Here is a 25,783-nt window from a genome sequence, read left to right as displayed (position 1 = left end):
ATCAACTCTTTTCTGTCATTTTCTGCCAAGTATCCACATCATCAATACCTCACAGCAAAAGATAAGGATAAAGCATTCGCAGCAATCTACAGCCTGTGCCAAGTAGATGATCCATCTTGACCTCCTCCAGTGGTCCCGAGCATCCAGATACAGTTTTCAGCCAATTCGATTCACTCCACATGATGTCAAGAAACAGTTGGAGACATTGGATAGTGTAAAGGATGTGACAGCATCCCAGCAACAGTACTGAAGACTTGTGCTCCAAAATCTGCAGGTCCCTTAGCCAAGCACTTTCAGTACAATTGCAACACTGGCATCTGCCCTACAATGGGAAAAATTGCCTGAGAGTATCCTTTACACAAGACGTTGGACAAATCCAACCCAGCCAGTTACTCTCAATCATCAGTAAAGGGATGGAAGGTGTCATCAACAATGCTATCAAGCAGCACCTCATCAGTAATAACCTGCTTGCTGATACCCAGTTTGTATTCCGCCAGGGATACTCAGCTCCTGCCCGTAAGGCTACATTCAACCAAGTGTGGCGTCAAGCAGCCCTGGCAAAACTGTGATAAATGGGTACCAGGAGAAAACTCTCTATTGTTTGGAGTCATACCTGGCAGATAGGAAAATGGTTGTGGTTGTTGGTGGTCAGTAATCTCAGCTTCAGGCCATCTCCGCAGGAATTCCTTGGGTTAGTGTCCCAGACTCAACCATCTTCAGCTGCTTCATCATAAAGTCAGAAGTGGGGATGCTCACCAATAATTGCTCAACATTCAGCACTGTTCATGACTTTTCAGGTACTGAAGCAGTCCATGTGCAAATGCACCAGGTTTGGGCTGACAGGTGGCAAGTAACATTTGCGCCACACAAATGCCAGCAATGGCCATCCCTAATAACAGGTAATCTAACTACCAGCCCCTTGACCTTTAATGGAGTTACCACCACTGAATCCACCTCTATCAATATCTTTGGGATTACCATTGACCAGAAACTCAACTAGACTTGCCATACAAGAACAAATCAGAGGCATGGAATACCGTGCCATGTAACTCACCTCCTGACTTCCCAAAGCCTGTTGACCATTGACAAGCCTGGAATGAATGGAATATTCACCACCTACCTGGATGGGTGCAGGTCCAACAACATTCAAGAAGCTTGACACTATCCAGCACAGTCCACTTGATTGACACCACATTCACAAACATCCACTCCAGCCACCACCAACACTCAGTAGCAGCAATGTGTACAATCTACAAGATGCACTGCAGAAATTCACCAAAGATCCTTAAACAGCATTTTTCTACACCATGACCACTTCCATCTTGAAGGACAAGGGCAGTAGATACATAGGAACACCATCACTTGTAAATTCTCCTCCAAGCTAGTTACCACTCTGACTTAGAAATATACTGCCATCTCTTACTGTTGTTGGATCAAACACCTGGAAATCCCACCCTAATGGCATTGTGGGTCAACCCACAGCACATGGACTGCGGTGGATCAAGAATGCACTTCACCACCATCTTCTCAAGGGCAACTATAGATGGGCAATAAATGCTGCCAGCCAGCAATGCCGACATCCCATGAAAAAAAAGACTTGGTCACTCACATTTCTAATGTCTTCAAAGTTGTCAATAAATTTTTTTAAAATCCAAATCTCACAATTCAATTTATCCACAAATTCCTCAAGTACTTCAATACATTCATTGAAGTTTTCCTTAAAAAGTATCAATATCGCCCAGAAGCCTATAGTTGGACATCATATTCCTGTTTAGCATGGTGACTCTCAAGTGACACAAAAATGCGCAAACATTATTGTGCAAAACTTTAAAAATAAATATCAGTAGCATTTAGGTTTTTTATATAATATTTTTCTAACACTGTCTTACAATGTCTAAAAACAGGTTTTGTTTGAAATTAATCCAGTAGTGGCAGTAAGACAATTCCAATTGGAAGAGAATGACAGAAATTGAGGGGAACAACAGGGCACGGAGATGACATTAGTGGACAACAGCAGACCCAAAGCTAACAGAGACAAGTCAATAGTAAACAGCCCAATTTTATATCTAAAAGAATGGAAATAGTAGACGAAAATTTAATTGGTGAACACGTTTTAAAAATGTTGTTCATTTAAAAAAACTTCAGCCTTCTCCTGCAAGAGAGTAAAAGGATATTGGAGGTAGGTGGGAATGTGGCCTTGAGGTTATAATTAGACCAGGCATGGCCTTATTGAATCGCGGAGCAGGTTCAAGGGTACAGGCTTTCTTCAGCTACTAATTAATCTGCATGTTAAATTTTATAGCTTCAACAGCCACAATTCTGATGTGTGACATATAAATGTGTCACATATCTGTACAATTTGTCTGAGATCAAGGAAAACAAGAGATAAATTTGTCAAAACAGATAACCTTCCTTGTAAGGTGGATTCAACCAAAATAGAGGATCAGAGAGAAACAGACTACCCAGGCTTTAAAGTATATTACATTACATATGCAAACATTACCATTCATGAACATGGGCGGTGGTGGGTTGCGCTTCGGTGTGGACTTGTTGGGCTGAAGGGCCTGTTTCCACACTGTAAGTAAGTAATCTAATAAGGATTTAATCATGTTACTCTCAAGAATGCTATATTGCTCATCTGGAAATATTTCTAAGAAGCAGTATATTGCCATTCTAACAGATAAATTTGCTTATTTTCTTGTCAACTAAGGAGTTTACTCTTGTGTTAAGCTCATCAATGTATACTAGAGGTGGATACTATAACTTGATAATCAGCAACCAGGCAATAACAGGGAAATGCAACAAATGCTGGCCCAGCCAGTGACTCCCATGTTCACAATTTAAAAACTCAATTAGAAAGAATCAAAATGATATACCGAACTGAAGGCTCTTGTGGTAGTATTCCTATTTCTGAGCCAGGATTTAGTAGTTTCTGAACAGATTAATTAAAAATATACTAAACTGCCTTTACAACATATTACTCATTTTCTTAAGTATTAAATGTTATTCACTTTGCTAAGTCACTCTGTCTATATATATATTAATTGCTTGCACAATCAATGTTGAACTATCAATACAACTTCAGGAGGGAAAACTAAAGGATTAATTTATATTAATTTAAGCATAGTTCTTGAACTGCAACTCTGGATCTCTTTTTCACTCTTCCTACACTCTTTCAATGAGATTCTTTTGTTCCCTCTATTAAATTGCAAATAATCAACGTAATTGCACCATCATAACTCATTTCTCTCATCCTCTTTTACTTGTTCAGGTTTGTTTAAAACCTTCTAACCTTGCAACAAGTTGACCGGTGAACGCGGATCCAGATAGGTCAAATAATAAGCTCTAAACTGACTGCAGAACTCAGAAAGTGAGCAAGCTTTCAGAGATCAAAGTAGCAAGCCATGGAGGCAGCAACAGATGACAACCAGATGGAGTGAGTTGACATCACAGTCAACTGTAAATGTGTAACAAATGAAAAGCTGTAAGCTTATAAGCAGGGGAAGAAGGCAACTGTGGTCAGGAGCACACGAACTGTGCTAGTTCGAGTGTTAAAATATGACTGATGGGATGAAAAAAGAATATAGACAGTAAGTAAATTAATAAAAATAAACTCAATGATTATTTGGTCATTAAAGTTTAAGTAACTTAGATATATCTTCAAAGACAGTACAACTGCATAGATCTATGACCAGAGAAATTCTCTGGGAAGACCTTTTAGACTAGCGTTATCTGCAGGCATGAATACGAAAGGGTTATATTGGATTTTCCACTGTCTAACAGCAGATCAAATTTAAACACTTTGGTTATTAATAATTGAAGTCATTGATAAGGTTTGCCAGACACTTTGTTTGTCACCATTCTATATGTTGCCCAAGTAAAATTTTAAATTCTATATTTTGTTATGTGTGATCAATCCTTTCTGTTCTTCGACTTTCAGTTTCATTTAATGAAAGTGCTCATATATGGAATAATTGCTTCCCTCTGTCTCCTTCCTCAGCAGATTCTTAATAAAAGTCTTTGACAACTTTGACCACTCATATACATGTATACCTCTTAAGTACTCCCAGGCTTGATTCAATTCAACTCTTCAGGAGTCCTTAATTCACCAAACCAGTGCTTGGTCCCAAGTATTTACTGACTGCCGAGTTTTGAAGTGCTGATGTCACATGAGTCAGTGAAAGAGGGTGCTGAGCTGGGAAGTGGCTGATATCCTGTTGGCCTGGAGGAGTGGCTGCATCCCAGCAGGTCCTGGAAGGTATGGGAACCTCTCAGGTGGGATGCCATCAGGTAGCATTGGGTTTGGGTTTGAGCTTCAGCCCTGTCAGGTGGTCTGGAACTTGGTGTGGGAGTGTCTGGTGAACATGCCTTTGACATGAATTTTCATCACTCCCATAGAACTTCAACTGCCTGGCAAATTACCATTTCAACTAAAACCCCACCAAGAATAAATAACCTGTCAAATTAGTAAAGATTTCTTCCCTCTCCTCTTCAATTTTAATAAGTTCCTACCCACTCTGTTGCAAGGTCTCAGAAACTAAATGAAGATTTATTACAAGGTTATACATACACACAAAATACTGAACTTCTTTTGTAAACCTGCTCATGCAGACTAAGACATGAAAATATTTAAACAGCTGTATTTCAGGCTTAATCCTACCCAAGCATACCAGTGAAACCTCACTGCTAGAAATGAACAGTAAGATTAACTATACTTTTAGAATTCGGGCATAAGCCCTTCTTCAGGAATGAGGAAGTCACTTTCCTCATTCCTGAAGAAGGGCTTATGCCCAAAACGTCGAATCTCCTGTTCCTTGGATGCTGCCTGACCTGCTGCGCTTTTCCATCAACACATTTTCAGCTCTGATCTCCAGCATCTGCAGACCTCACTTTCTCCTCCTATACTTTTAGAATGTTCATATTGTGAAACCTAAATAATGCAGAAGCAGTTATTAAAACAGAATTCCAAGAAGACCTGTATATGTAAGCACATAACTTCACGGCTGCAAATTACACAAATGTCAAGTTAAAAATCGCACAACACCAGGTTATAATCTAACAGGTTTAATTGGAAGCACTAGCTTTCGGAGCGCCCCTCCTTCATGAGGTGGTTATGTGGTTGTGCGGATGAAGGAGCGGCGCTCTGAAAGCTAGTGCTTCCAATTAAACCTGTTGGATCATAACCTGGTGTTGTGTGATTTTTAACTTTGTACACCCCAGTCCAACACTGGCATCTCCAAGTCAAGTTGTTTAATCATAAAAGTTCAATCTAATTCATCAATTCCTGCAGATTCAACCAGACAGCCAAGACTTTAAGTCAGCATGATGAAAAACTTAAAAACTGAGGTGTATGGGGGCATAAATGATTTGAGGTGGGGGATGTGTGGCTAAGATGGCATATCCAATGGTACCACCTACTAAAATAGGAAAATAGTAATTCTCCTATTTATAATTGATGGGTTCCTGTCGTCAAACTGAACCATGGTTTTTCATCAATTAGGACTGTAACTTGAGACTGTGTTATTAATTAAGCCAAAGGATGTTTGCCCCTTGTGCTCAACCACATGATGTCAAAGATTACACACGGTTACTTTAAATCACAGTTTCCTCTTTATCCTAATTGTGACTTCCTTGGTGTCACATACACAACAAACAACAAATTTGCATTTTGAAATCTAATAACTTTCTTTGTTCTTCAGACTCAAGACCTAATGCAGTAATGCAATATCAAAGATGCATTGTTGAAACACAGGAATTAAACCATCTTCCTGCTATAAATTCTGTCAAAATAAATAGAATAAGGAATAAATAAAACAGAAATTGCTGAAAAAAACTTAGCAGGTCTTGCAGGTTCTGAAGAAGATCACGAGACCCAAAATGTTAACTCTGACTTTACTCCACAGATGCTGGCAGACCTGTTGAGTTTTTCCAGCAATTTCTGTTTCTTTTTGTTTTTGTTTATGGTTTCCAGTATCTGCAGTTCTTTCCATTTTTTGTTAATGTTTATAAATTGCTTGAATTGAGTTATAACAGCATACACTTTAATAAGCTTCAGAATTATTTCACAATATTTGTAAATATAAGCAATGCAAATGAGATGCATATCCTGATTTCACAGTACAAAGATCTTCATTAGATGTCAATGTGAAAATAATTTTACATTTTAAGGTTTATCACAATGTTTTTACTGAAGTAATAAGACAATAAATGATTGAGGGACTAGACTTTGTAAATTGTGATTTTTTTTCTTAATTAAATTCAGATTCTCAAATTTCCATGGTAGGATTTCAATTCTGAATTACTTGTTTCAGTCACATAATTATCATCCTATCATATGCTAAAGGATCGATTCTGTTAGTAGCAAATAAAAGCAGATTGAATTCTACACTTCATCACTTTCTGAAATGACAAAACCTCTGGTAGATTTATAAAGAACCCATTCAGCCCTTTTGAGCCCATTCTGCCATTCAATTAAATCATGATTAATCTGTGTCACAGCTTCAATCACTCATCTTTGCTCCATATCCCTCAAAGTCCTTGACTAATAAATTCTATTTTTCAGGTTTAAAATGATTATTTGAACATGCATTTATTGCTTTTTATGATAAAGCTCCACTTCTGTGAGAAAAGTTTCTGCAGAAGAATGTCAGGTCATCTCATTGAAACATAGAGAATTCTTAAATTGTTTGACAGGTTGTGCTGACTAGATGCTTCCCCTCATAGCAGAACCTAGGAACAGAAGGATAGTCTCAGAATAAAGGGACCTCGATTTAAGATAGATGAGGATGAATTTCTTTTCTCATAGTGTTGAGAGTCTTTGGAACTCCCTGCCACAAAGGTTAGTGGGGCAGAGTCATACACCAACAGGCTCTTCAGCCTACCTTGGCTACTCTGGCTAATTCTTTTTAACCTGTATTTGGTCCATAGTCTACTATACCCTGGTATTTTAAGTACTCATCAGATGCTTCATAAATGTTGCAAGAGTACTTCACCTGCCTCCACCAACTTCTCAAGCAGAGCATTCCATATTTCTGCCATTCACCGAGTAAAAGTCTTTTCCTCAGATTTCCTCTAAACCATATGCTCCTCACCTTAATCTTATGTCCTCAGGTCTTAGACATGTCTGCCATGAGGAAACGATTCTCACAAACTACTCTGTCTATGCCTCTCAATTTTGTATACCTCTATGAGATTAAGTCCTTGGCCCTCTAAAGAAAACAAACCCAGCCCATCCAATCACTCCTCATAACAGACTTTTCATCCCAGGCAACATCCTGCTGAATCTCCTCTACTCCTCCTCTACAATCATGTCTTTCTGATAGTGTGATAACAAGAACTGAACATTGTATTCTATCTGTGCTCTAACCAATGTTTTATAATGTTGCTACTACTCTCTGTGCCCCAGCTAACAAAGGCAAGCATCCTTGTATTTTTTTTCACCACCTTGTCTACCTGTGCTGACACTTTCAGGGATTTATGGACTTGTATACCAAGATTTCTTTGTTCCTTAGTACTCCTAATAATAATAGGAGTACTATTAGTAATAATCTCCTTCCTATAACAGGAAGACCAGAACTGAACATGCTCCACAAGAGGTCTCACTAATGTCCTGTACAACCTCAACACAACATCCGAACTCCTATACTCGAAGGACTGAGCAATGAAGGCAAGTGTGCTAAATGCCTTTTTAATCACCCTATATATGTGATGTGTGATGAAAACTTTAAAGAATTATGTTCTTGAACCCCTCAGTCTCTCTGTTCTACAACACTACCTTAAGCCCTACTTTTAATTGTTTGTTTTGCCTTTGTTTGTTTTACCAAAAAGGCAATACCTTGCATTTACTTCAATTAAACTCCACTCTTTAGCCAATTGACCTAATTGATCGAGATCTCTTTGTAATCTTAGATAATGTTTTTCACTGTCCACGATACCATCAATCTTGGTGACTTTTGCAAACTTACTAATCATGTTTTCATGTGTGTAATTATTAGACTTCAAGTGAGTAGGAAAGTTGGTTTCCCCACGTTTATCTTCTACTATCATCAAGCACATTGAGTTGAAAAATGTGTTGCTGGAAAAGTGCAGCCGGTCAGGCAGCATCCAAGGAGTAGGAGAATCAACGTTTTGGGCATAAGCCCTTCTTCAGGAATCAAGCATATTGACCAATGTATTTGCATAATCTTCTTAAAGTGACCTGAGCATTTGACAATTTGACTGAAGGCTGCCCAGGTAAGTGTTGCAATTAGCAGCCCCCAAGACTGTTCCACAAATGCTGACCAACTGCAGAATCACATCGAAAAGTCAATATTTTTTATTATGTAAACAAAAGGAATATTTGCTGTTTCTGAACCAGTCAGGAACTACAGTTCCCCATTGCTTTCTCCTTGGCAACACCACAAATCAGAGATGACTGGTCAACAATCAGTTCCCTTTACTCCTGCAGTATATTCCTTTGATTTTTTTGGAATTTGGCATTCTTGCATTTTACACTAATGAGTATAACACGAAAAGCTTGTGCAACATCTCTTATTTCAGCAACATTTGAATGATCTTGCTCCACTACATAAATGCAAAGCAGAAGATGATAGCACAAGGGAATCAGAAAGACTTTACAAAGGGCAGAGTCCCATAATTGAAAAGCTGAATCAATGGAAAAAAAATTAAATTTCTGATCCCTTTATTGATGAGTAGTTCAAAATACATCATGCAATAAATTTATCTTTTAAACCACAGTGATCAAAATACAGGTCAAAATACCAAGAATGCATAATTCAAGGCAAACGGGCAAAAACAACAAGTCAGTATGAATAATGTAGACCGAGAGTTTGATTATGGCATTCAGCATAAACTTAAAGATGTTATTATTCACTATTCTATAAAGGTGTAAATTAAATTAAATGTCACCTATTCAATGTATTGCAAAACAATGTAGTTTGGAGTTAGAGCCAACATGCCAGAGGCTCTGAGTGTGCAAATACTGAGCTGGGACAGATAAACACATTTCCTAATATCACAAAGAAATGTGTGAGTAAAACTCAAATTCAAATCATACAGCAACTCATTTCTAGTCCCACAAAATAAAAACAAATTGTAATCCTTGTAATTATTAAAAGCAATGAAATCCATAAAAATGGATACCCAAAATCCCCAGTGAGAGTGCATAAAATCCAAAGGAATCCTGTCAAGAGGTACAACACCACCAGGATATCTGACTCATTCAGTTTACTGTGCATTCATCAGATGGAAAAGACACCGAAAACGCTTGTAAAATTTTATTTACCTACCTTGGGTTTCAGCGGTTTTAAGGTGGGAATGTCAGTTCCTTCAGCTCGCTGCCTACTGGAATCAAAGGTTTTCCTTTTCTTATTAACATTTTTTTGGCAGATGGGCTCATGCTTTAACTATAAGGAAAAAAAGACAATCTTAAAAGTTGTATTGGAAAGCTGAGCAATATTGAATGGGAAATTACTGCTCATCTACAGCAAAAAAAATGACATTTCATTGATTCAAGCAATTCAGGTTCAACAATTTCCTTATCTCTGGAAAATCTAACAGGTGGACTCATTGAGGAAGCTGGGGACACAGAAAATCCCAAAAGTTTCCGCCATTAGAGTTTTAGCCATCTATTGCTGAATTTCTAGATTTGCTGCATCCATGTGTTAAATCTTATCAAATCTTTCCATTTGATCATCTTTAGTGTTTAATATTAAAGCTCATTCGGATAAAATACCAACAAATTGCTCCAAAGTAACTCATTTCTTAGGTCAAAGTAATGCAGAATCACACAACAGTCAGTATTTGAACAAAATAAAACACTTATAAGCGGACACCTAAATGTTAATGCATATGCGTTTTCCACTTTTGCATTTCTGTTTTCATTGTTGTTTCTGGATATAATAAATACATTCAACATGCTTCATTTGGATCCAATTCATGTTGCTTGATCAGAAAATAGTGTCTGTTAAGTTCACTGGCAAAAATTTAAAACGCAGGATTGTGGTATTAATAATGGAATTGATTTCATATTTTATTTTATAGATTGTGAGCATCAAGAATGAACATATTCTAAACAAAAATGTTATTCTTTCTCTAACATGCCTTAACCTCTGAAAAGTATCTGCTATAGCATGGGTGTGTGAAGTTTTCCCATTAACAACAAACAACGAGAGGTCTTCTCAATGAAAATAACAATCCAACATGAAAGTGAACTAGACAAATGATAATTATTTGATGAGACCCATGTGCTCTAGGGATTGGCATGTCTCTGCCCAAAACTCATGTGTGCAGGAAGCCTGCAGAATTCATCCCATTAGAAGGGCTCGAGTCAACCCCAGCTACCATAACTGATGGCTGTTGCTCTCGCAGAAGGTTCCACGTAATTTATGATGCAAAACTGATGGGGCTTTAGAGAGTGAGAACTTTAAGAGATACATTTTTATAACATCCCAAGATACTTTAATTGTTTTACTCAGTTTCAAGGTGTACTGAAGCAGAAAATGCCCAGCTGCTCCAATTGCATTACGGGCTGAGTATTCAAAAATTATCCAGGTATGCTATACCTAAACTAACAGAGTTCAAAGAATGTTTATTGCTCTATAAAAATTATACACACAAATCCAGATAGACAGGGGACTTACATTGCTAAACAAGACATACAATAGAACATGTAGTATGAAAAACGTTATTCAGGTGGCTTTGCCTACAAATTAACTGAGTATGATACTAATTCTATTTGCAAACATGCCTGAAGCCAAGAGCAGCTTGGTTTGCAAATCACCAGTGATGATGCTGCCAGAGTTGTTGCAATTTATGTAGACATTTTACATTTAACTGTTGTTTAAAGGAAGAAATCTAGGAAGAACATCCTGCATTGACTTGACAACGGAAATAACAATGGTAAACTCAGCCACGTCAACCTTGCAAATGTCCGCTTACTATTATCTGGGCCCTTCTGCCAAAATTGGGACAGGTGTCCGATCAGTGAATCAGGCATTAACCTGAGAGTCATATTCATGGAATTGTATCCTGCATACAAAGTCCCAGATAACACCATCACCAACCCACCTGCTTCTTCAATGAATTTCACTCCAACATGCGGTCAAAAGCAGCAATGTTCACTATGTTTGTGCAGTGTTCAACACGACTTATGTCTACTCAGATAATGAAGCAAGTCCACTGCCAAATGCAGCAATAACTTGAGCTGAGAAGTGGGAAGTGAATTTAGACCAAACAATTGCAAGGCAATGACTATCTCCAACAAGAGAGAATTGAACCATTGCCCCTTGACATTCATTTCCATTAACACTGAAGAAGCTTGACACCACCTAGAACAAAGAAGCACACTTGATTGGCACCATAACCAGAAACAACTATTTCCTCCATCACTGATACACAGCAACCATCAAGTGCATCATTTACAAGATGCACTTCAGAAATTCACCAAGAATCCTTTACAGTATCTTCTAAACCCATGACCATTACCATCCAGAAGGAGAAAGCAGCAGAAACATGGAAATATCACTGCCAGTAGGCACCCCTCCAAGCCACTCACTGTCCTGACTTGCTATTACTTCAATGTCCCTGGGTCACAATTCTGGAACACTCTGCCCAACATTGTATGGGTCTACCTATAGCAAATCAACTGTGACAGTTCAAGTAGGCAGTTTATTTTATGTGAAATAAACGGAATCAAGCAAAGAAGCTGCTTTCCCTTAACGATTAAAGAAAGTACTCTTTCACTGAATTGTCCAAAGGACAGGAAATATATACTGTGTTATTAGAAGCATTTGATACTTGAATATTCCCTTCACTATTTAAGGACATGCAATAACATAATTAAGCAACATTTGAATTCATAAATGTATCCACTCAAATGTTTTGTAATTAAGCAATTGAGTTTTGCTTAGATATAAAATATTACCCTGTTAGAAATACTTTCCTTCAAATTACTCTTAATGTGTGCATTACATTGTTTTGATCCACCAAGATTTGTTTCATAATGGTCCTTGGGATGTTACCTTACATTAAAAGGAGATATTGCAAGTTTTTGCTGAATGCCCCTACTATTGATGGTGGCATCCATTTCTTAATCCTGAATAAAACAACAAAATATCAATCATCTCTCGGCAATATAACTGTGGTGGGTGTATGGAAAGAGAAGAGTGAATTTGATACTATACACTTACCCGCACTGCTGGTAAAAACGTTCGTCCACAAATTTTGCAAGATGCTAGATCACATTCTGCTGCTCCACCTTCACAGACAGAATATCAACATGAAAATATTTTAAATGATTATTCATTTACAAGTACACTAGTGACCCTCTTCAATTGGACAGCTGTTGTCATCCAAAAAGACATTCCAATGTCTATCATTTCCAAAATATCAATATCAGATGTAATGTTTGTGCTTTTAGACAACTGAAATCAGAAAGCTGTGCCCAATGAGAGAGTTGGTGGGGGTGGGGGGTTAAAGTGGGCAGTTAGGCCCAGCCTGGCAGGTACTTTGGTTGGGGGGCCTGGGATGGAAGGGAGTCAGCTCTGGTCGCAGAGGGAGGTGCAAGTCAGGTATGTAGTTAGAGACAGAGTCCTTCAGGTCATGTTGGGTCAGGTGGGGCAGTAGTAATGAGAAAGTCTACAGCCTTAAAACTTGCCTTTAAACATTTAGACCAAAATGTAATGCTGAATTACAGAACACAGTTACTGCATGAGAAAATAGACAGGCTAGAAGGCTCAGAAAAGGGGGGAACTTAAAGAATGCAAAAGATAGGGACACTTGGGCTCACCAAGTGATAACAGGATGCTGTAAGACAATTAAGAACATTTGCTTTAACATCAGTGAATCTGTGTGAACAGGACATCAAGTGATAACATTCACAGCTGTTCCGTTGTGAAATTAATGACAGCGTTTGATTCCGACCCTGAAACGAAACTCAGTACTATCAAAAACTTTGTAATTAACAGTTAGATGCTGCCAATTATAATGGATTCTTATTACCCCTTGCACGTGGGGCAGTCACAGAGAGAAAAGAAATCTTTGTTGTTACAAAACCCTGACTTGAGAGTTCAAAAGGATACTAGAGAGAGAGAGACCATTTTGCTACTGAGGCTGTTGAATCCAGTAGAAAATTAACTCTTACTGCTTATCTGCTTTGGATTGAATTTAATTGCATTTTGAGACTTTTTCGTGATTTTGAGTAGCCATTACTGGTTATGAAATGCAAACTCTGTAAAAGGAAATATTGATAAAACTTTCACTTACTTGCCATTTTTACATACCTTACAGACTGCCTAACTGTTAATTCTAATTAATCAGATCTTATGTCTTATTTGAATTTGAATCACAAACTTAAAAAGAAGGCATGTTTAATTCGAGACTAATTAGTCATTTTAAATACAACCTTGCAGTAACATTTCAGCCTCAGGTACAGAATGATTCTGTGTTTAAGTTAAAGAGCAAGAATCTGCTCCCCACTTAAAATTATTCTAAACCTAATATTGAAAAGATTCTGACACAATCTGTCAGGAAGCCATTTTATGGTCAAAAGTTTGCCCTCCTTGATAAGGAGCCATTTTGCAAAACAATGATATCAGACATGTGAGCTGTCCAAGGTTACCTTATGACATTTCCCATTTAATTTAGACTGGTACTTCTTTATAGGAACCTATCTCACCAGCAGACGCCTAACTTGGCTGGATTTCTTTTTCCCACCTGATGGATAGCTCAAGGCCTGTAGGGGTGATCAGTCAAGTGCACACAGACCTGTCTTCCTTATGAATTATTGTCTTTCACTGTTATCTGTCTAACTAAGAACATGCAATGTTTTTGTAAACTTTTGTATAAAGGAAGCCACTTTGTATCAGTACATGGAAGTAGCCTGCTGGGGCACTTGAAGAGCTGGTACCCTACTCTCCTAGGTTATTAGAACCTAGTTAGTTTAGCTAATAAGTATCAGTGTAATGCTATTAGTGAATAAAGGGGATGACTAAAATTAAACTAATCTGTCTGTAAGGGGTTTTTATTCCAGACTTTCAAAGAGTACGACCTCCGGGATAAACCAAGAGAAAGGCTTTACAGGAATGAGTCCACAAGGGATTCCCTGGGCCATCTCAAATCTGTACTTTAACAGTAAGTTCATTTACTTCAGAGGGTATCAAGTTCATTCATGTGAACATGGTCTTATCAGAAAGCATTAGGTCTAATGAGGGAGTCAGATGAGGACTGCTGTTAGATCTGTTTGGGGGGCAGAGATGTGGGATGATCAATCAGGTCAGGTTGGGGACTTGCAGGCTCAGGGAAGGAGGTGGTCAGCATAAGTGATTGGGACATCAATTACTCAGGAGTTAGAGAAAGCGTTTTCTGTTTAACATTTCCTAGGAAAATAAATCAAAATTGTCCAAAGTCTCTGAATGTAACTCAGAATCTGAGACGTTAGCAGAGGATCCCAGGAGCAGGAGGACTATCTGCTGCAAGTTAAAACTTTCCAGGCAATTCTCATGTAGGTCACTGCAGGATATCCACAAGGTCCTGACACACATATTTGCTCCAAGATAATTCAAAGACAAGATAATTTGGCCCATTATCTTTTCCTTCCTGTATTTGAAGTATTACTTTGACTCTATCTGCTAACTGTAGGATTTTTAATGCAGTTTATGTTGAACTGGCCAAATAATTTCTAATCCCCTTACAAACCAGTATACCTATGTTAATGCATCTTACTATAATACAGTACCAAGTCCTACTTGCAATTTGTAATCACATTTATCATAATTAGATTTGAATCCTTATCAGGCATTTGAAATTGCTACTGAATCTTTGAACCAATGATGCTAATACATCCAGCATGTTGTTTATTTTGTTTTCTGTGGATTATAATCCAAACTTTTCACTTCGCAGTTTGCTGGCTGATACCATCACTGTTTTTGTATGCCACAGATTGCTATAAATATCTCATGCTTAATTTCATCATACTCTGACAAGCCTAGGAGAAAGGGAGGGGCGGCACGGTGGCACAGCAGTTGCACTGCTGCCTCACAGTGCCAGAGACCCAGGTTCAATTCCTGCCTCAGGCAACTGTTTGTGTGGAGTTTGCACATTCTCCCAGTGTCTGCGTGGGTTTCCTCCCACAGTCCAAACATGTGCAGGTTAGGTGAATTGGCCATGCTAAATTGCCCGTAGTGTTAGGTCCATTAGTCAGGGATGAATGTAGGGAATGGGTCTGGATGGGTTGCTCTTTGGAGGGTCGGTGTGGACTTGTTGGGCTGAAGGGCCTGTTTCCACACTGTAGGGAATCTAATTTAACCTTTACCTAGATTGCCCGCAGTGTTAGGTGAAGGGGTAAACGTTGGGGAATGGATATGAGTGGGTTGCTCATCGGAGGGTCAGTATGGACTTGTTGGGCCGAAGGGCCTGTTTCCACAGTGTAAGTAATCTAATCTAATCAGATGCTGGTCAGGCAGCCTCCGAGGGGCAGAAGCTTATGCCGAAAACATCGATTCTCTTGCTCCTCAGATGCTTCCTGACCTACCGTGCTTTGCCAGCACTACGCTCTTGACTCTGACAAGACTTTCAAAAAGTCTAGAGCCCTCTTTGTTACCAGCATTCTTAGAAGTCAGCAGTGAGGACCATTGCTTTGACACTAATCGCAAAAGCCAAATTGTGGATTCAAGGCACAAATGTTAAGGTTTTGAGGAATATTCGCACTGAGATAGATTTTGGATCATTCCTACCTCAGTCAGAAAATGTCATCAACATGCTCTATTACTTTTTTTTGTTGGAAGCTCATGATAATCTAATAAAACATAACTCTTCAAATTAACCTAGTTAATCAAATCAAGTTATCTCCCCGACATATTCTGAAATATATTGATTATAGTTTGTATTTTGTATTGGCATAACAGTCACAGTGTTTTAGAACTCTATGACCTTTAGCTATTGTCTACACAACAGCAGACAAGCATTTCTCATTTTCGAGCATTTTGCCCACAGCCTTGTACATGATGGTGTTTCAACTGATTACCAAAATATTTCTAAAATTGTATGACATTTGCAGCCCTCTATCATCCTTTCAGGCAGTGAGTTCCATGCTCTGGATGAAACATTTCTCCCTTAAATCCCCTTTAAAACTCCTGCCCTTTACCTTTAATCTATGCATCCAGTTTATCAAACCAGTTACTGAAGGAAAAAATTCTTCCTTTCTACTTTATTCAGCCACTGAATTAAGTTACCCCTCAGTCTTCGCTGCTCTAAGGAAAAGCAAACACCAGACCAACTGTCCAGTTGCTTTCGAGGACCTGTTGACATGCATTCTCTGTACTCTCAAGCCCTATTATTTATCATGCACTCCTCTGCTTTGTCAATCTTCCCAAAATACATCACCTCACTTTTTTAGTACTAAATTCTATTTGCCAATATTCTGTCCATCTAATCATCCTTTCGTCTCAGGATTTCCTCTTTGCTATTTATCTCAATTTAATATTTGTGATTGAGAATTATACAATTAGCTGATCTACTTAGGTTGACTGTTAAAGGGCAATTGAATTACACACTTAAGACTACTCCAAAGTGGGGTTCAGGTAAAGAGCAGCATAGCATGAAGTGTGCACTATGATATCCAGCCCTAGTTTGGAATATGGGTTTTAGAGGTTATAAATAAACACCAGTACAAAACCAAAATCTTAGTACTTAAGAAATAATTCAAGAACTTTGCTGGAAATCTGCCTTTTAGAATGATAAGTTTTAATCTGCAATTTGAGAGGGAGAAGGGAGAATCGGAAGTGTCAGTACTGCAGTTGAACAAAAGGAACTATAGAGCTATGAAGGAGGAGCTGGCCAAAGTTCAATGGTTCAATACCCTAGCAGGGATGGCAGTGGAACAACAATGGCAGGTGTTTCTGGATATAACGCAGAAGGTGCAGGATCAGTTCAATCTAAAGAGGAAGTTAGATCCTAAAGGGAGGTAGGGGCAAGCGTGGTTGACTGGGAAATCTTTAAAGAGCATCAGAGGATAACTAAAAAGTCAATGCGCGGAGAAAAAAAATAAGGTACGAAGGCAAACTGGCCAAAAATATAAAGGAGGATAGTAAAAGCTTTTTTAGGTATGTGAAAAGAAAAAATAGATTAAGACTAAAATTGGGCACTTGAAGACAGAAACTAGTGAATTTATTATGGGGGACAAGGAAATGGCAGAAGAGTTGAATAGGTACTTTGGATCTGTTTTCACTGGGGAAGACACAAGCAATCTCCCAGATGTAATAGTGGCTGAAGGACCTAGGGTAATGGATGAACCTGAACGGAATTTATATTAGGCAGGAAATGGTGTTGGATCGACTGTTAGGTCTGAAGGCTGATAAGTCCCCGGGACCTGATGGTCTGCATCCCAGGGTATTTAAGTGGCTCTAGAAATCGTGAACACATTGCTAATCATTTTCCAATGTTCTATCAATTCAGGATCAGTTCCTGCGATTGGAGGGTGGCTAATGTTGTCCCACTTTTCAAGAAAGGAGGGAGACAGAAAACAGGGAATTATAGACCGGTTAGCCTGACGTCAGTGGTGGGAAAGATGCTGGAGTCAATTACAAAAGATGAAATTACGACTCATTTGGATTGCAGTAACAGGATAGGTCAGAGTCGGCATGGATTTACGAAGGGGAAATCGTGCTTGACTAATCTTCTGGAATTTTTTGAGGATGTAACTATGAGGATGGACAAGGGAAAGCCAGTGAGTGTAGTGTACTTGGACTTTAAAAAAACCTTTGATAAAGTCCCAGAAGATCAGTGAGCAAAATTAGTGCACATGGCATTGGGGACAAAATACTGATATGGATTGAAAATTGCTTCCTGTCAGCCAGCCAAAGAGTAGTGACAGACAGGTCCCTTTTGTAATGGCAGGCGGTGACCAGTGGGGTACCATAAGTTTCGGTGCTGGGACTGCAACTATTTACAATACACATCAATTATATAGATGAAGGTATTAAAAGTAATATTAGCAAATTTGCTGATGACACAAAGGTGGGTGGCAGGGTGAAATGTGAGGAGGATGTTATGAGAATACAGGATGACTTGGACAGGCTAGGTGAGTGGATGGATGCATGGCAGATGCAGTTTAATGTGGATAAATATGTGGTTACCCACTTTGGTGGCAAGAACAGGAAGGCAGATTACTATCTAAATGGAATTGTGTTAAGTAAAAGGGAAGTACAACGAGGTCTAGGTGTTCTTGTACACCAGTTAATGAAAGCAAGCATGCAGGTACAGCAGGCAGTTAAGAAAGCTAATGGCATGCTGGCCTTCATAACAAAAGGAATTGAACATAGGAGCAAAGAACTCCTTCTGCAGCTGTACAAGGTCCTGGTGAGACAGCAACTGGAATATTTTGTGCAGTTTTGGTCTCCAAGTTTGAGGAAGGACATTCTGGCTATTGAGAGAGAGAAGCGTAGGTTTACGAGGTCAATTCCCGGAATGGCAGGACTATCATATGTTGAAAAATTGGAGTGACTGGGCTTGTATACACTTGAGTTTAGAAGGATGAGAGTGGATCTGATTGAGATTGGACACTCTGAAGGCAGGAAGCATGTTTTTGCTGATGGGTGAGTCCAGAACTTGAGGACATAATTTAAAAACTTCTTCACCCAGAGAGTGGTGAATACATGAACTGTTCTGCCTCAGAAGGCAGTGGAGGCCAAGTCTCTGGACACTTTCAAGAAAGAGATGGATAGAGCTCTTAAAGATAGTGCAATCAAGGGTTATGAGGATAAGGCAGGAACAGGATACTGACCGTGGATGATCAGCCATGATCATAATGAATGGTGATGCTGTTTCGAAGGGCCGAATGGCTACTCCAGTACCTACTGTCTGACAAAACTGAACCTTATGTGTGAATTTAGATATGCATGTACAGATTGATTGAGTGCTGCGAAGAGAAAGCAATATGCCAACATACTGCTAAATCACATTACTTGAAAAAAAATCAACATATTAACCTGATGGGAGCAACATACTTATCAGCAATGTTCTGGTAAATAAATAATTACTAAAAAATGACAGGAAATAATCATTCTGGGATGCAGAGGAGAGAGAAACAGTTCTAAAGACTAATTATACAATATACTGTTGCTTCAATTTTAAATTCAATTTGAGTGAACCGGTAGGAAAGTATAAAATTGGAAATGGTCATTCCCCTTCTAGCTGCCACAATATATCTAAGTCAGGATTCAATTGTGCAAGCAAGACAGAATGCAAGTTTTAACTACTGCAGTTCTGGATTTCACAGACAAAGTCATTCGAGAATGCCTGGCAGGAACAGGCCCTGACTGAGCAGTATGATGAATGTCACAGGGGCTTGATGAATATATGCAACATTCACAGGTGCTCCTTCAATTGATCGTCAGTTATGATTCAAACACTGTTCGGTTTATAAACTGGATTTCAAGGACTCCACACAGACAAAGACTCAAATTTCTTGGCCTACATAGCCGTACTTCAGGATTCTCACTCTGTCGAGAGCTAATTGCAGATTGCTGCATTTCACCAAGTCACACTGCTTACTGGACTGGGCAGTTATGCCAGTGGAAGTGCTCACTACCCTCAATTTTAATGGCACTTATAACAACAGACTCACAGACAGAAAGAAAGAACAGTAATATTTGCAACTGCATACAAATGGATTCGTCAGGCAGCATTCAGTCTTTTGAAATGCAAAAGCTTCCCATTCATCACCATCCAACTGACATGCAACCACAAAAAGGTCATGCTAGCATGTGCATCGTTTTTATTTTCTCAGAATCAGACAATACATTTACATTAAAACTTGCACAAGTTTTTTTTTCTCGACAATAACCATGAATGGAGCAAATATTAGTGTGTGGGCGCTCAAACCGACGTCGCGGTAACTCAAACTTATTCAGCAGAATTTGACTTGGATGACAATGGCTTTTGTGAATTTATACATCCTTAAGCCGTGCAATTACCTTTACCATAAGGTACACTAGTAAAACCAACAGCAAGCCGCACGGGCCGTAAAATTGTCATCAAATGAATCGATGCAACAAGAAAGGCGGGTGGGGTGGGATGGGGTGGGAGAGAACATCATCGCAGTTGAAAGCTGCAAGTTCTTTAAAAATTAAATGAAATTCTCGTTGGCGGTGATCAGAGATTAAATTTGTGGGAATTTTATATATATTTTATATATATATATATATAAAATGTGCAACCGTGGGGATAAGGGGTGTGGCAGAGGTGGGGGGGGGGGTAGCATTGTCAAACAGCAGAGAGCTTTCCCCTCCCTGGGACTCTGTATCATCCTCATCCTCCTCCAGCTCCCCACCACCCTCCCTGAGAGATGCGGCTGTCAGCCCCCCACCCCATAAAGGTGGGGGGGGAGAGAATATCCTGCACCTTCTGGGTGAGGGCAGATTCCCGCGGCCAGTCGATCTCTCACACCGTGTGAGGTTTTCTCTGTCTCTCTCTCTCACCTTGTTGCCCCGGCACCGCCTCCATCTTCGTCTCATTAGCAACGCCAACTGCGTCCGCACCCAGCAACATCGAGCGTCCTGATTGGCTGCCAGCCTCGCCCCTCCCCCTCCACGCCCCGCCCCATCGGGCGGTTTGACGGTTGGAGACGGACCCTCCTCCTCCTCCTAGCCGCCAGACTGAGCCGGGGGCGGGAGGGGGGGTCTCCGTGAAACTTCACTCCCCCCGCTGGCTGGGCAACAGGCCGACCACTGATTTCCCTGGGGGGGGCATTGAGCCCTGAGGGGGTAAGCTGGAGGGTGTGAGAGTGGCGTTCGGCAAAATTGAGACCGGCCTCCCGCTGACCTGGCCCCCCACCCGCTGACCCGGGCCCCCCCAACCCCCCGCTGACCCGGCCCCCCACCCACTGACCTGGCCCCCCCCCCAGGCTGACCTGGGTCCCCCCCCAACCCAACCCCCCAGGCTGACCTGGGACCCCCCCCCCCCAGGCTGACCTGGGACCCCCCCAACCCCCCAGGCTGTTGGGCCCCCCCCCCAAGCTGACCTGGGACCCCCCAACCCCCCGCTGACCCGGCCCCCCACCCGCTGACCTGGGCCCCCCCAACCCCCCGCTGACCCGGCCCCCCACCCACTGACTTGGCGCCCCCCCCCCAGGCTGACCTGGGACCCCCCCCCCCAGGCTGACCTGGGACCCCTCCCCCCAGGCTGACCTGGGACCCCCCCCCCGCCCCCAGGCTGACCTGGGACCCCCCCCCCCACCCCCCCAGGCTGACCTGGGACCCCCCCCAACCCCCCAGGCTGACCTGGGACCCCCCCCCCAACCCCCCAGGCTGACCTGGGACCCCCCCCTAACCCCCCAGGCTGACCTGGGACCCCCCCCAACCCCCCAGGCTGACCTGGGCCCCCCCCAACCCCCCGCTGACCCGGCCCCCCACCTGCTGACCTGGCAGCCCCCCCAGGCTGACCTGGGCCCCCGCTGACCTGGCCCCCCACCCGCTGACCTGGGCCCCCCCAACCCCCCACCGACCCTGCCCCCCACCAGGCTGACCTGGCCCCCACACCCCCCCGGAAATGTTGACCTTCCTGCTCCTCGGATGCTGTCTAGCCTGCTGTGCTCTTCCAGCTTCACTCATCTGGCTTCCAGCATCTGCACTCCTTACTGTCTCCTAGTCTGAGGAGAGGCTGGCAAATTGGATACAAAATTGGCTTGATGGTATGAAGCAGAGGGTAATGGTGGAAGGACGCTTGTCAGACTGGAGGTCTGTGACTAGTGGAGTGCTTTAGGGGTCAGTGCTGGGCCTATTGTTGTTTGTTATCGATAACAATGATTTGGATGAGAATGTACAAGGTATGTTTAGTAAGTTTGCTGATAACATTAAATAGGTGGTATTGTGGGCAGTGAGGAAGGTTGTCAGAAATTGCCGCGGGACCTTGATCAGCTGGGGACGTGGGCTGAGAAATGGCAAATGGTGTTTAATATAGGCAAGTGCAAAGTCTTGCATTTTGGGCAGTCTAACGATGGTAGGAGTTTCATGAATGTTAGGGCCTTAAGGAGTGTATTGGAACGGAAGGATCTTGGAGTTCAGGTTCACAGTTCTCTGAAAGTGGAGTCACAGGGTAGACGGGGTAATGAAGAAGTCTTTTGACACCCTGTCCTTCATTGGTCAGAGCATTAAGTATAGAAGTTGCAAGTTATGTTGCAGTTGTACAGGACTTTGGTGAGGCTGTACTTGGAGTATTATGTGCAGTTTTGGTCACCTTGTTATACGAAGGATGTTATTAAACTGGAAAGAGTGCAGCAGAAATTTACAAGGGTGTTGCTTGGACTCAATGGTCTGAATTCTAGGGAGAGGTTGTTCACGCTAGGACGTTTTTTTCTTTAGACCATAGGAGATTGAGGGGATACATTTATAGAAGTGTATAAGATCATGAGAGGCATAGGTAGGATGAATGCTCTTAGTCCTTTTCCCAGGATTGGGGAATCGAGGACTAGAAGGCATCAGTTTAAGGTTGGGGGAAAGAATAAAAGGGAATCTGAGGGGCAACCATTTTACTCAGCGGGGGGTACACATATGGAATGAGTTGCCAGCGGAAGTGGTTGAGGAGGGTACATTATCGAAATGCCTTTTAAATATTGATAAATACTAGATAGGAAAAAAATTAGAAGGTGTGGGCCATGTGCAGGGAAATGGGGTTAGCGTGAATGGACATTTTGGTTGGTATAGACCAGTTTGGGCCAAAGGGCCTATCTTGATACTGTGGAACTCGATGACTCTGAGTAATAAGAGGTAAGCCATTCAGGACTGAGATGAAGAATTTCTTCACTTAGAGTTGTGAACCTGTGGAATTCTCTCCCACAGGAAGTTGTTGGGGCCAGTTAATTAGATATGTTTAAGTGGGAGCTGGATGTGTCCTTTGCAGATAAAGGTTATCAAGGAATATGGAGAGAAAGCAGGAGGGGGATACTGGAGTTGCATGATCAGCTGTGATCATGTTAAAAAGTGATGCAGACTGGAAGGACCAAAAGGCCTACACATTATTTTCTGTGTTTCTAAGGGAATTTAACGTGAGAGAAAGAAAGAGAAACAGGAGATGTTCAACAGATCACTCCTGAGAAATGGCATTAAATGGGAGGTGTTACTGCGTCATGGTAATTCCAATAATGTTGTGTGTCATCTTGGCTTTCCCTTGAGGTTCCAGTGTGAAAGCCACCTGCTAAGAGTGGTAGTCAGGTAGTTAAAGTGATTAAAAGGTAGTTGAAGATAATTTTTAATCAAATTGTTATCACACGCTTCTGGAGTAGGTGGTACTTGAGCCAAGGCCACGAATCTCTACCCTGCACACACAGACAGTATTTTTTCTAGGGATTAAACAAAAGGTTTATCAGTCACATGGTCAATTGTCATTACATAGTTTAAGGTATGTAATTATGAATTTACAAAACCTGATGAATGTCGATGTCCTGTGGTAACTTGTGAGTGGATTTCAGGGATTGATTATTGTATTCTTCATGATCATGTTTTGATGGGAAGAAATTAAAACAGAAGGGTTTTGCCTGTTCTCAATGGGGGATTCACATACCTATGCTAATGTAGAGGGGAAGTAAGACAATGGAGCAGGAGACCATTTAACAGGGTTGTGGCTAAGGCTGTCAGTCTTGTCTGGGAAGGACAAATACCTCTGTCTGAGGCTACAGGGGAATCCATATGTGTGGCTCCATTTCTGAGATAGTCAGTTACCCCCTACTGAGATGTTCTGTCTGTATTGTAAGAATTACAGGCTTTCAGTAAGTCCTTTGGTAATGGAATGTTTAATCCTTGAGTGCCCAATGTGCCCTGAAAGAGAAGTAAAGGATGGAACTGACCCCACTGTGGCATTTTAACTTTCTCAGAAGTGTCCTGAGCAGGTAAGTCAGCAGAGCATGTACAGTGGTGTTGGGGGTTTAAGGTGGGTGACAGCAAGCAGCCCATTGTGAGAGTGGTAGAGGATAAGATAAGTGGATAAGTGGGGAAGGGTTGGCCGAGTGGTATTGTCGTGAGACAGTTAATCTAAAACCCCAGATAGTGTTCTGGAGGCCTGGGTTCAAAGCCTGCTGCAGCAGATGCGGGAATTTGAATTCAATAAAAAAAAAACTTGTGAATTTGTGGGCGGCACGGTGGCACAGTGGTTAGCACTGCTGCCTCACAGCGCCTGAGACCCGGGTTCAATTCCCGACTCAGGCGACTGACTGTGTGGAGTTTGCACGTTCTCCCTGTGTCTGCGTGGGTTTCCTCCGGGTGCTCCGGTTTCCTCCCACAGTCCAAAGATGTGCGGGTCAGGTGAATTGGCCATGCTAAATTGCCCGTAGTGTTAGGTAAGGGGTAAATGTAGGGGTATGGGTGGGTTGCGCTTCGGCGGGTCGGTGTGGACTTGTTGGGCCGAAGGGCCTGTTTCCACACTGTAAGTCTAATCTAATCTAAAAAAAAAGACTTGGTGGGAGGTGGTGTTAGAACCCACGCTGATTTTTCACTACTCTTATTTTTACTCTTATCAGCTTTGATTTGGAGTTGTAAACTGGAAATTGTCAACTGAGAATGAAGACTCGTGGGCAGTTTGTGGTTAAAAGAAAAGGACAATACAAACAAACTTTTGTTTGTGAGGCCAGGCCTGGAGGCTAATTGCAGGCTGGTTCTTATTTTAAAAGAATTCCAACAAAAACAATGACACCTGGAAGTGTACGTAAACAGATAACAGAAGTTGGCAAAGTTGGCTTTTAATGGGAACTGGTTTTGTTAAGTTGAGAAGAGATGTTCAAGCAGATGGCAGGTGTTGACTGGTAATTGAGGCCTTAGGGTGAGAAGATCAGTTTATTGGGATGGAAATGGAATTGATGTTATTTTTTGAACTGTGTTTTCTAGGGGAGATAAGCTTGGCTGCTCCCAACACTGCATGAAGATTCAAAAGCTGCCTACCTAAATCTCCCACACCAACTTCCGGAAGCCCAAAGAGTAGTTGTCTTAGGGTGAACTTAGAAAGTAACCCGGTTTGGTGGTTCTGGAAAAGCAGCCAAGGAGTCCATATTTATACCTGTGAAACAATGCATCATGAAAACTGTTTGAGTAATCTGGCCAGTTTTGTTATTTTCTTTCTCTTAACTGTATTTGTCTTGTTTTGTATGAATTGTGGTTGAAAAGAAATACTTCAGGCTTAAAGCATAGGCATTAATTAGATTACCATGTTTAATTTTCTGCTAAATTTCTTGTATATTTAATAAACGGTTGCGTCTTTTGTTTAAATTGTGTTTGGAAATTAATTGTTCTTGAAGTCTGGGATTGGTTATTCAAAGATTTGGTTAGGAACCATCGAAGTAACTAGTGCAGTCTTTGACACTTTAGTTTTACTATGTTGTGAATACAGAAGTAGAAAAACTGAAGGATTTGATAATGTATGAAATATTATGCTACTTAAGAGTCCATGGTGCTCCAGTAGTACATTAGTATGGGTAGAAGATTGGATAACTAATAGAACTTTGTTAGTGAATAGAAAAGAGAGGGATAAGGAGGTGCTTTCAGGATGGTAAATTGTAACTATTGGAGTACCATAGAGATTAGTGTTGGGGCTACAATTATTTACAACATATTAACCTTGCCTGAGGAAGATGAATGTACCATAATGAAGTTTGTGTGAAACACCGTAACAGAGGCAGATTCAATGCTGGTTTTCAAAAGGGAATTGAATAATTCTTTGAAGACACAAAATTGCAAGGTTTCTGGAAATGGCTGGGAAGTGGGCCAGCCAATTTAGTTTTGCCAGCATGGACAGATGGGCTGAA

At 41.1% G+C, this 25,783-nt stretch overlaps 1 protein-coding gene and 1 long non-coding RNA gene across 2 annotated transcripts in view; one reads left to right on the top strand and one right to left on the bottom strand.

Moving 5' to 3' along the window:
• zc2hc1a (zinc finger, C2HC-type containing 1A) overlaps window positions 1-20,544 on the bottom strand; it is a 48,588-nt gene extending 28,044 nt beyond the window's left edge. The window contains exons 1-3 of the mRNA XM_060823981.1: window positions 20,475-20,544; window positions 12,189-12,256; window positions 9,288-9,404 (exon numbers count right to left, since the gene is read on the bottom strand). Of these exons, the coding sequence (XP_060679964.1) occupies window positions 9,288-9,404; window positions 12,189-12,256; window positions 20,475-20,544 (255 nt within the window). The remainder of the gene's footprint in view (window positions 1-9,287; window positions 9,405-12,188; window positions 12,257-20,474) is intronic.
• An 82-nt stretch (window positions 20,545-20,626) lies between these two features.
• Window positions 20,627-25,163, top strand: LOC132815305 (uncharacterized). Its single transcript, XR_009644636.1, has 3 exons — window positions 20,627-20,759; window positions 23,744-23,878; window positions 24,870-25,163. It is a non-coding gene; the product is annotated as an uncharacterized LOC132815305 (long non-coding RNA).
• Window positions 25,164-25,783: the final 620 nt, after the last annotated feature.

This window comes from Hemiscyllium ocellatum, chromosome 4, assembly GCF_020745735.1.
Source record: "Hemiscyllium ocellatum isolate sHemOce1 chromosome 4, sHemOce1.pat.X.cur, whole genome shotgun sequence".
Classification (NCBI taxonomy): Eukaryota; Metazoa; Chordata; class Chondrichthyes; order Orectolobiformes; family Hemiscylliidae; genus Hemiscyllium; species Hemiscyllium ocellatum.
Note: the sequence above shows the minus strand (reverse complement) of the source record. Positions and strands in the feature narration are given on the sequence as shown.